The sequence below is a fragment of the Stegodyphus dumicola genome, chromosome 5, assembly GCF_044657685.1.
Source record: "Stegodyphus dumicola isolate Sdum_Otavi_A_Nest chromosome 5, ASM4465768v1".
Taxonomy (NCBI): Eukaryota; Metazoa; Arthropoda; class Arachnida; order Araneae; family Eresidae; genus Stegodyphus; species Stegodyphus dumicola.
The window spans coordinates 133,551,254-133,564,259 of record NC_140772.1 but is presented as its reverse complement, the minus strand read 5'-3'; the positions used below and the strand labels follow the sequence as shown (position 1 = coordinate 133,564,259).

Genomic DNA, 13,006 nt, shown 5'->3' with positions numbered 1-13,006 from the left:
AGAACTAAAAATAATTGATAGGGGGTAAAAAGTAGTAAAAAAATCGATTTTGTTTATGAATTCCCCATTATGAAACTGTCAATATTAGTTGCAAATAACCATAAAACATTAAAATGCCAGCCAACCAGGATAGTGATAACTGACGCCGACTGCCGTACCAAAGGACCCGGATTTGAATCCCAGAGAAGGCATGGATGTTTGTAAATGATAGTGTCTGTGTGGCATGAGGGCAATCTAAATATGCAGCGAGCCGAAAGTCCTCTCGATAGGTTGGCGGTAGGGGAAAGAGGTGGGAGACACTCTGACCCATCCTTCCCTGGTGCTCTCCATCAAAATTGGGGGCAGAACTGAGCAAAGTCATACTGCTACCTGTATGGCACTCTAAGCTCTTGCCAATGACAAGCACAATCTTGCACTCCCTGCCACGATGAATTCTGTGGGCTTGTTCTGATGTGACTGTCTGATAAGTGAAAGAAGACACGACAATACAACATTAAAAAGAAATCTCAATTAACCTAAAATGATAGAGAAGCTTTGATTATTATCATTATGTGTCTTGAATCTAAGAATAACCTAAAGCAGATGCCAAAACAGTAAATATATAAATAACAGAAATTTCTGCAAATATATAAATAACAGAAATTTCTGCATCATACAGAAAATACAATCCAGTTTAAATTTTTTTTTTTAAATTTTTTTTAAAGATGTGATTATTACACAAGAAGCTGAACAATTAGAGAAAAAAATACAGATATAAAATAAAGGGACAATAGTAGGGATAGGAGCTCAGGATTAGATTGAGCTTTCTCTGGCTCTTAGAAGTTCTTAAAACATTAAGGCTTGGAATTAATAAACTGGCAAAACTAATCATCAAGAATGGTTGACCACAAATCATGTAGTAATTCCATAGTTGCATTACACTGGATGGAATTTAATATATTATTTGTGATCTAGTCTCCAAAGAAGTCCTAAAGAATTTATGTGAAGGACCACAGGGAACATTTCACGGTAGTAAAGCCAGTGGAGTGTTTTTGCAACTACAAATCAGTGGCATGTTGTACTGAATTGTTGAAACATTTCTTTTCTCATCAAAAAGCTAGAAAGTACTACTCTGTTATCAGGAGGGGATTCAGAAATGTATGATTGTTTGCACGTATGTATGTATGTGCATGTATCTCTACATTTGTACGTACATATAAATACATATATACATTTCTGAATCTGGTCCTGATAACAGAACAGTATCACTGGAAAACATAAAGTACTGCTGGTGATCTCAGAGAATGTTTATATACTTCAGATTACTCAGAGTAGTCTATAAACAAATTAGAGTGCCTCATTCCAACCACATGAGTTTGTCTTAAACTTTAGCAGGGTCTCTGCCAGCCTGAATAGTATCTTGTGATTGCAAAGGACCTATTATTAATTTTCAAAGATTCACATTACAGTTTCAGATGATTATCAGCATGAATCTGAAACCTAAACCCATCTGAACCTCACTCAATGCTACAATTCCACTGTCCAATTATAGTGCTTTCATGGCTATTCCAGTAGTTGAATTCTGTTATGATGCACCAAGAGTGGGGCACAGACTGGTTTACAACTACCATTTTCTATGATTTACAATAGTGGTTAATAATCCTTTCTGAAAAACTAAATGATGAAACAGCCCTCAGTGAGCAATGGCCTGCAGTGCCCTTATATCTGCTTCCTAGACCGTGGACTCTGGGGAGCATGAACATCTACCCTAGACAAGTGGTCAGCCTGTCACAGAAACTCCTCCTCAAGCAAACTTGGTAGTCATTTTATTGAGCCGCTCAAGGAATGAAAAGCTGATATAATACTTTTTGAAACATTCTATAAGGAGCATGTACTAAAATCAATAGTAATTTCACGTCTATGATTTGTCATTTAATGGCATGGGAACAGTCTGTTGAAAAATGAAAATATTTCCCTAGAGTACTTGCAAGACGCTCTAGATATCAAAACACTAAATTCTTCAACATTTTCTGAAAAAGTATGATCCATTCTTTTAGTATCAATAATCATATCCTGTTCACACTCAGATAGCTCTTTATGTGCAATGGGACCAACCAGTGTACTAAGAGCCCACAGGAAGACTTCCTGGTAGTCTGCCATGGATACTAACACAGGAGAAAGGGGTGTTTTTCACAGTTTTCCCCATGTGTAGCAAGAATATAAAATGTTTCCCTTAGAAAGTCTACTACAAAGACTTTCCATCCACAAAGCAGATAGCCTTCACATGCTTTGCCATACCCAAATAATCAAACCTAACCTTAATATGCAGCATGTTGAATGAATGCTTGATGTTTCAGGTGCTGCAGTACATCTTGTTTTATTCTGTTATTTTGCAAAATGCATTCTTCTCTTGATGTTTATGACTTTCTGTTCTAACACATAATAAACAAGTATCGTAAGAAGTAACAAAAGCTCTTTAGCCAGATTGTAAATATAACAAGCTTTCAGACTGTTATATTTATAAATCTGATCTCAGTAAATTTATTACATCTTAAATCATATTTTATTGTATATGAGAAAAACAAAACAAAAGAAGTACTTTCTTTATTTCTTTACAAAAACTCTCAGTTTTTTAAAAAAGCATTCATTCTAAATACTACATAAAAATACATAAATAAATTCAATGAATGACAGAATATTTAATATATGTAATATCAGATTTTCCTATTTGCTCCCTGGGTCACTTATTACACTGGCTGAGATCTGTATTTTCGATTCTGGTGGTATAAAATACATGAATCAGTTTCCTGCTCTGTGGAGATATTTTTAAATTAAAAAAAAATGCAAATCTATATATGTGTATATGCAAAATCTATATATTTGCATTAAAACTGTTTAGTGCAAACCTAGTTAAATCAGTAAAACATGTCATCCCTTTAAGACCCACAAAGGGTTCAATTTTAAATGGTACACTTTGCCACTTTAATCATGCCTTTCCATTTGTTTCAAAATATTTTAAGATTGAGAGCACTCAACATCAAATAGCTTTTAAAATGTGCACATTATATACAGATCATTAATTAAAACACAGTGATTCAGTTATCAAACAAATCTATATGCTTTCACAATCAAAATCTTTTAAACAGGAAGCAAAGTGTTCCTAATCAACTAGTGTGCGAAGCATCTATGTCTTCATCTCCTGAGCTGCCGGTGGAGAGTCTATGGATAGCAAAAGGCATGTCGCATTTAACATACAATGCTAGCACCATCTATCAATTAATCAAAATAATTTACACACTATTATACATGCAACAATTTATTTACTCAGATAGTTATAGGCAAAATCATGCAAGAAAATTTTAACACTTGATGAAAACCTATGCACTTTTTTAATCACTTTCACACTAGTTTTTAATTTATTATATTTTATTGGTGCCCTCTGTAATTCTTTATTTGACATTTCACTCACCACATTCTTGGCACAGCTCTGATCAGAAGGTTAATGTTTTTCAAAATAAGAATTCATTAGCCTGGCAGCTTTGCAAATGAGCAGCACAGGAAGTTGAATTTTGAGGATGAGTTCACGAGTTTTTGAGCTGTAAACTGGCTGCCCACTGTTGCATATTTTGCAGAAATTCAGGTTAGGTTAATAAACTTGGACAAAGTAATTTGAGGGCTATCTGCCTATGAGGAAGGATGCCTTTGGTGGAGGACTGTTTCATATATACATCACACATGGGGAATCCAGAATTTTTGCTGGGGTTTGAACACGGGTCAAACTACCACTGTTTAGCAATTTTACTGTTCGGCTGTTAATCAGGCTTTGCAAAAATTCAGATAAAACAGATCAGACGTGCTCATGAACTAAAAACTTTGAAAAACTTTCAGTAAATGCATATAGCTTTTATTTTCATAACATTACAATTAAGAACTTTTTAAGCAAATTAAAATATATTAGCACAAAATGGTTTAATCTGTTCAAAACTTTATATTTACGGTATACTAGGGTATTTACTGTTACATTTTTCTCACAGTGCTTCATACAGCACAGTAAATTAAGATATGGATATTCTAATCCTCCCATGTTATCTACAATGCATTTACAATTTGATCCTTTCAATGATGTATATAATGCCCATGAGAGTGATGAATGCACAAGAAGTGTCTAAGCCCATGTAATAAAAGATCCTTGTAAATTTGGACAGTATTGGCTATAATATTGAGAATAATATTACAAGCCAAGCTGTTAAATAAGAGTTAAATCGCTCATAATGGCAAAAACTATTTGTAGGTTTGAAAGATAATCGTTGTCCCATGAATTGAGCGATTTTCTGCACACTTTTCATTCTTACAAGAACTACATAAAACAAGATTAATTTTTCATGGAAATGTTAGGAACATATGACAGAATATTCAAGATCATTTATTGCACTGTATGAAGAACAGTATGAAAAATCCTACAGCGCTTTCTTTCAGACAGTAGACACTGTAAAGCACATACGTAATATAAAAGAAATTAAAACAGAAATAAATAAATAAATAAAATAAATTGTGAATAGTGTATTACTATCAGAATTAAAAAGAATACACATTTAAAAACTTTTAAAGCAATACAATACCTTTAAAAACATTTAACGTCAAAGTTCTTACAGCTATTCTGACCATACTTTCACTGTGCTTGAAAAACTTTATAGCCTCATTATAAAGTGGGAAATCATTTGTGTGCTAATGAGAAGGAGAGAAAAATAATGGTATAGCTTTCAATACAAGATACAGCAAAGAATTTAGGAAATGCTTGGTTAAAAATATATCTTGCACATCTTAGTTATAAAAATATCTTCTAACTTTTTAAGACTATATAAAATATTACCTTTACAATATGAAAAAAATTAATGTACTTCAGAAGGTTACTAAATAATAGCTGTGATAGAAACATTTGCTATTTGGATATACATATTATTGTGTGCGTACAAGTTCCTAATAGATTGAATGCACAAGTCCGATAATAGGTTAGTAAATGCACAAGTTCGATAATAGGTTAGTAAATGCCGATAATAGGTTAGTAAATGCCAAGTCCGATAATCGGTTAATAGGCTATCAATAGAAATATATCAGAAGGCTGGAATTTTCCTCAGACGTATTCGTACAAGTATTCACAATATCATGCAATATAATCAGTAGTTATATTTTAGACTACTAAAATTGCTAGAATGCAACACAATGCAAAACATATCTAAAGAGAAAGCTAACCCGTATTTCTCAATTCACACAGAAATAACACCTTGCTGAGATTCTCTGTCTTCTGCCTTTTATAGCTTTCAACCGGTCGTGAGAAATTTCTAGTACAGTACAAAGTCCGAAATCCAGAATGATCTAAAATCCGGACTTCAAAACCACCAACGTTTTCACGTAGGCTTTACGCATGCGCATTTGATTGCCCCCTCAGCGCATAATAAAACATCTGGAGAATTTCGATTCTTAATTTCCTTCAAAACTAAATAAAATACCTTGTTATTGAAGAAACAATTATTTTAGCTTAAATTTGTATGATCAGTAATTTGGCTCCGTTGCTGCGTATGTGCTTAGCATACATCACAAACCCAAACATTCCACATAGATACATTGTTGATCTGACGCCAACCCGGCGAATCATTATTTATGATACTTTCCTTTCATCCCTGCATGTTTATCAAAACATGACAAATTGAGTAATGACTCATGTAGCGATTCCTAAAAAAATTTTTATGTTAGTAATTGAATAATAAAGGAGTATGGTAACCTTTCATGTTGACATTACGCCTGGCAATGATTACAAATTTAAGTTAAATGCGCTAAAAAATGTTGACAAGGAAAAATTTAACAAAACTTTCTTTCCATATGCTAAAAATAGATTTTGTTGATGATACTTATACACCCAAGATTACATTTGGGTATTTGAATTAAGAATAACTGATTTGTTATTTACATAAACCCAGAATCAACGCCAGGGTTCGTGTAGCCGCATTGAGTCAGAGAATTTAGGACCCACAGAGACTGCATCAGGCGGTAAGATATCTAGCACCGGCTCTCAATAAGGTTTAAGTATATGGGGGAATTTATTTATTCAGAACTCTGATAAGCCTTGAGCATGTGCAAGAAATGGACACAAATATAATAAATAACTAAACTAATACAATTCAGGCTTAATTGTCTCAGTGCGCGATAGAAGCAAGATAAAATTTAATGGAACAACTTGTGGTTAGTCGCCAAACTCATTATGCAAAGCCAAATATGTATAGTGATGGATAGCTAAATTTGATGATGATAGCCGCTAATTTTAAAGGTTTTCGAATATTGCAAAACAAAGGTGAAATTTTCCAATTAATGGATTTTGTAAAGAAATGAGGAGAAGTGGTAATAAATGAAGATTATATAAAAGAAGCTTTTCATTGTGATGACAATGCTTCTCAATCATCAATTAATTAATGATTGGCGAAATCTGTAGTATGATTCTAGATCCAGAAAAAACCGCTACTGATAGTTAAGAAAGTGACAAAGAAGTTACTGAAAACAAGAAAATTTCGATTGACAAATTAGTCCAAATTCTGGAAATACCAGTTACAAGACTTCAACAATGTAACTAAACAAGAGATTATGTCTGTCTACAGAATTAAAGAGAAAGTATTAGCACAAAAAAACGACGCAACTTGCATTGAAAGAAATGTTTAATAAGGTAAACAAATAAATATTAAGCTTTTTCTGTAAATTTTGATACTCTTTAGATCATAAATACTTCATTATTTCATAAATCCCGATTTCACATTTTTAGTTTTATAATATCTACTTGCCATCTTACTAGATTTAAACTGATGATCTATTATCCGGAAAAATCCCAAATCCGGAATTGCCGAAGTCCTGATAAGTCCGGATTTCGGACTTTCTACTGTACTTTCCGTTTTTCAAAATTACTGGAAAGCAATAAGAGGATGGAATTACAGTTACAGCTAACATAGTGGTCAATAACATTTATTCAATTTCTATACAAATTACCAAGATATCAATTTACTCAATGTTAAATGCACATGCCCCAGTATTCTTACTTTCCTGGCATAGCTTTCTCCTAAAATTTGTCTTGTGCTGCATTGCACGCAGAAACACAACAATTTTAATTATAATTCTACTAAAGTTAGCTATCTAAATACAAAATTCATAACAATACATATATATAAAATACAATCAAAACTTGATTTAGTGATACTTACATACCTAATTATCGATATCCTCAATTTAACACTTTTCTTCTAGCGCAGTATGAAACTTAAACAAAATCAATGACATATTATCCCCAACTGAATAATGACTTTACTTGATTTAATGATAAAGCTTTATAAAAATTATTGGCTATCTATGTTATATTTTACTCCAAATCCACTGTTTTTTTAAACTGTTTTTGAGAAAAGTTTTATATCTCCTTTCCCCTTGAAGATTTCAAGACAAATGAGCTGGAAAGAAAGAAATGAGAAATACAAGGCTTTTAACTAAGTCTAATTATATAAATTGTGATTCATTTTGCAGCATCACATAAATTGTAATTTACAATGTGAAATTTTTGATTCTGAAATAACTGAAGGTATTTATGATGGAAAAGACTGGATGCACGATAATCCAAATCCAAAAGTAAAGGCAAAAACAATGAAACACATATAAATGTCACTCTTAAGCATAAGAAGTTTTACAATGGGCAGAAAATACACTTTATACACATAAAAGAATTTTGAAGAGGAGAAGAACATTCTTAAATTATATTTTACTCTCAAATAGGCAATCAGCATTACTTTTTTGAAATGTAAAATAAAGTAAAACTGTATAAAAGACTTATTTAAAAATAAAAGAGCTTGAAAACTGGTATGCATAAAAAATTTAGCATATTGTGACATATATCATGTTTAAGAGGTATTCTCAATTTATGATCTGTGATCAATGTGCAAGTCCTAGCTGCTGGCACAAAACATAAATTGAGTGCAGAGTTGTTCATCTCTTGCACAGAAAATCCAATAGTGACTATAATAAATGTTGCCTTGCAGCAGACTGAAGTAATGTCTCAAAAGCAGAACTATTTAACAAATTCAAAGTGGCTAAGTTCCAAGTCAGAAATAGTCTGGCACACAATGTTCCTCGATTGGTATGACTATATCAGCCAGAATATACTACACAAATTGGACTCAGTTTTCATTAGAATACAAATTATACTCAACCTCTATAGATTAAAAAGTTCATGAAGTTTCCTTTCTACAAAATCCCATTTCATACACGAGTTATTGCTGGACTACATTTTATTAGAGCACATGAAATGAAATCGTAAGGTTTTACTTTAATTAGCGAGCTAGAATTTTGGCTTTTCAATATCTCTGTTTTCACCAGAAAGCAAAAATACAGTAAGAGTAAGTTGAAAGTTTACCAGATACCATTTGACACCTTAGACTAACTGTTACTCTACTCTACTCTGAATTTCTGCTGTTTGCATTAGCTTGCTGATCATGATTTGCTTGCATGATTCTCTGCAAGTGATTAGTACGATAGCCAAGGTTTACTTTAGGCTTTGCTAATGTTGTGAACTTTATTTGCTTCATTTAAAAATGAAAGTTACTGGAGATCTGTTCCTGTTAATAATTTAAATTTGTCAAGATGGCCTGTTTATAAATATTTTTAATTTACTTTGAATGTGTTACTATGAGTCAAATGGGAGGAAAGTCAGTCATCCGAGAGACTTGTACAGTTACTGAGTAGTTAGTTCGTGCTTTAATTCAATAGGATAACTTTATAAAGTAACATTTAGAATCTAATATTTTCAGAGTAAAGAATTTCCTCTGCAAAATAGTTTATGAGCATTTTAATAGAAATCTAGTAAGGCAAGTTTACATTAGTAGTTTGCATATACTAATACAGTACAAAGTCTTTAATCTGGACTCGTCGGGACTTTGGCGATTCTGGATTAGGGGGTTTTCCAGATTATAGATCAACTTAAATCTGGTAAGATGGCATGCAGAAATTATAAAATTAAAAATATGAAACCGTAATTTATGAAAAAAAGAGCAATTATGATCTAAAGGGTATCAAAATTTACAAAAAAAAAAAAAGCTTAATATTTATTTGTTTACTTTATTAAACATTTCTTTCAATGTAAGTTGTTTAAGTTGCTTTGTTTTATGTGCTAATACTTTCTCTTTAATTCTATAAACAGACATAATTTCTTGTTCAGGTACAAAGTTCCGCTGTTCAAGCCCTGTAATTGCTGTGCCGAGAATACCGACTAACTTGTCAATTGAAATTTTTTCGTTTTCACTAACCTCTCTGTCACTTTCTTCATGCCTTTATCCATTTTTTTGCAGCAATTCCACTTTTTATTTGATGGACATCGAAACATGCTTTCTCTTTGTAGATCCTTTGTCAGCTCAGAATCAGAAACTCTTTTTGACATAATCAAAAATTCAAGCTTACTTTTTACAAAATTGCTCTAACAGTCTGCAAAAAATAATAAGCTGGATCGAATTAGAAGATTAAGAAACAATGTAGCCTGCAACATTAACTGAAATAGATAATTAGATAATTTTAGCCTAGCTTATACCGTCCGTTATACATTAAACGTGCATGCGTAAATGTAATATGTGCATGCGCAAAGGTATTATGCGCATGCCTAAACGCATATGTGCATGCATAGGCACATATGCCCATGTGTAAACGCTACGCATGTGCAGAAAGTTTGTAGCTTTGAGGTCCAGATTATGGACGTCTGGATTAAAGACTTTGTACTCTATATTACATGAAATTAATCATATTTAACAGGAGAATTAAGAAACACAAAGTTATGGCCATCTCTTTAAAGAACTTAATTAATTTTCAACCAATAAATGTGACCTGCTTATTTCAAAAAGTTGCAATGCAATGAAATAGACATCAATATTACTTGTAAGATTAAAATGTTTAGTACGAAGTTAGGGTTTTCAGCCCCGCACTCTTTCATTATTTTTTAAAGCATAACATATTTTGAAGGTATCTCTCACAGAAAAAGGTGGAGGAGTAAAAGCATAACAACAATAAATGAAAAACTAGGAAACTGTTTCCTTTGAGCATTTAAATTAATTTTGACAGATGTGTCTCAATATTATTATAATGAATTCTGTATAAATGAAAATAATTTCAGTCAAATTATATATAAAAATGTAGTACTTTTTCTATAACATAACATGACAATTCCTCAAGAGATGAAGCTCTGCTGTAAAAACAAGGCTTCAAGGGCAAGTCTATATAAATATAGAAGGAAATGCCTATCTCACCAAATTTGTGAGATAGCATCAAACTGGTGATGATTTTGGTGACTAATTTTGACCTGAGGAGATACCTAAAGTTTCATGAATATTAGTAAGAGCCTGTCCATTATTATCAGTTAGTGAATCCATGAATTGCATGCTTACCTACTCAGCATTTGTTAAAGGATGTTTGTTTTCCATACGGCATTGTAAGTTTTAATGAGTAAGTCTCAGATGCTGACCTAGAACGCTGGCATAGCATTACTTATCCATCCTGTTTTCTCATGTGAATATGGTTCATATCAGTTTCTTTACATACTCTCAAAGTTCATATGTGAAGTTTTGAGACCCAATACATATGTACTTCTTCTGTCAGACTTTTATATACCAAACGTTCTCTTAAAGAACAAAAATTACTGGCTTTTAAATTCAGAAAGATAATATTTCATATGACCATTTTCTTATATTTTTTAGCTTTGCTATTCCATACATTTATTTACAAACACCAGAAGAAGTAAAATTTGGTATGCCTCATGCATCTGCACTCTCTAATCTATTTCAGTAAAAAGTTCAAGATATGGAAACATTGGCACTTTGGTGATTGCAGACATTAGACCATCAGATCAAAATCTCGTTAGATGACATGTTGACATGACCACATTGGGTCTTCCCGTATTCTTCAGGTCAGATAGAAAAATGATAATCATTCAAAGACCGAAAGTCTAACTCTATACAGTATCAATACAACAATCAATGTATTGCCACGAGCCACAGTGTCAATTCCATAGCCAACAGGTGTTTGACTGTGACATGCAGGAATATCAATACATCTGGAGAAAAAAATGCATTTATGGCACACCTTTTATTGAGGAAGCAGGCCTTTTAATCAATACAGTTACATCTCAGTAAAAGTCAATGTGAAATATAAAATGAATAGCTCTGAATACAAATTAATAGCTTTATTTTAATGATCAAGTAGTGATGATTTAACAATGTTTATTGCATTCCAGATTACAAATAGTTAACTCTCAAACATTACAACATCATCTATTATCACTGCCATTATTCCACACTTTCTTTTATCCCTTTTTGTATTTTTCATAAATAGTTTTGTTTTACACTGGTAGTTGGTGATAGTAGTTTTTCTTTAATTTCATAATAAATAAACTTAATGTTTTGTAAGATGGGGCCCAGTTAATCAGGAGTTTAATGTATATGTAAAGAAACTATCATATATTTTCAAATATAAACCAAACTATGTACAAGCTGAGGTGATACTTTACTGCAAAAATTCAGCCAAATTTGAAAAATTAATAAGTATCCCAAATTTAAAATCATTCTGTGAATCAAGCTCTCTCAATAGATAAATATTTATGTTAGCAAAAATGTGAAAAACTGTATTTAACTCAGTTTACTCAATTAGGCTTAACAGATAACTTATGCATGTGCCACTTCCCCATCAGCTTTTTACATTTAAAAAAAGAGGAGTAACAGCATTCTACAAAGAATCAACAGTTTATCTTTTTCCGTTCTTCGAGCGTTATTGCACTTCAGCAATAGCATGGGAATTTTATTTTAGTCCTCAGTTGTGATAATATTTAAGTAGACACAATTTTCCTCCTCAGCTGTATTCATGCTTTTATTTTTATGTGGAAAATGCACATTTTATTATTGCTATATAATAGAAGATAGAGAAAAAAAGGGCTGCCTATTTTACCAGTTTTCAGCTAAAATTTGTCACTTTTGCTGAACAGTTCTAAGAACAGAACCGAAGATGATGATATCTATACAGTAAATAAAAATGATACTAACATTGCAATGAATGATGGCATTTAACCAGAATTTGTCTCAAACACAGACTTCAGAAAGTTTGGAGAATTCTGAGTTGGGTACAATATTAAGAAATTTGATTTAGATTTAAACAAAATAAAAATAAATGATTTTTTCTTGAATTCGTCGAGGTAAGGAGTGGTAGAGGTTCCTAATGTCATTCTGCCAGGCATTTATCAGTTGTCGCTCCAGATCCGCGATATTTTGTGGTGCTTGAATCTGGCACCACAAACTATCGCTTTCACCAATTGAGCATGTCTGGGATTTGAGCATGCCTGGGATATATATCCCAGGCATGCTCAATTGGTGAAAGGTCTGGTGACCTTGCTGGCCAAGGAAGAGTATCAACCGCACGGAGACAGTCCAGAGATATGCGAGCAGTATGTGGCCTGGCATTATCTTGTTGGAAAAGGGCCCCAGGATTACGTGCCATGAAGGGTAATGCAATCGGCCTCAGGATAGTATCAACATATCGTTGGGCTGTTTAAAGATGTACGAAGGGGAGGATGACTAAAGATGACCTGCTGTCATAAGAAATAGTGGCCCACACCAGGGGTTTTGGCTGGTATGGACGGCTGGACCCCGTCCTCTCCATACACGAACACGGTGGTCATCTGCTTCAAGAGTGAAGCGGGATTCATCGCTGAACACTATACGATGCCAGTCTGATGGCAGCCATGATGATCGGCTGCGACATCACTCTAGGCGACTCCGCCAATGTTGTGGGATCAAAGGCAAATGTTTTAAAGGCCTCTGTGAGCATAACCCTGCCTTAGACAAGCGCCATGAGATGGTGGAAGGTACCACGAGAGGTATATACGTGGCTGTAGTGCGTTGAATAGTTCACAATGATACCGTTGGGGTGGTTAAGGCCTGGCGAACAATAATCCTATCTTGCCTCACATTTGTGA

At 33.2% G+C, this 13,006-nt stretch overlaps 1 protein-coding gene across 5 annotated transcripts in view; it reads right to left on the bottom strand.

Moving 5' to 3' along the window:
- The window catches only part of ema (C-type lectin domain containing ema), a 119,233-nt gene that overhangs the window by 89,085 nt on the left and 17,142 nt on the right, over positions 1 to 13,006 (bottom strand). For all 5 annotated transcript variants that reach the window (XM_085817082.1, XM_085817083.1, XM_085817084.1 and 2 more), the window contains one exon: positions 4,599 to 4,704. In XM_085817082.1, coding sequence (XP_085673208.1) covers positions 4,599 to 4,704 — 106 coding nt within the window. The remainder of the gene's footprint in view (positions 1 to 4,598; positions 4,705 to 13,006) is intronic.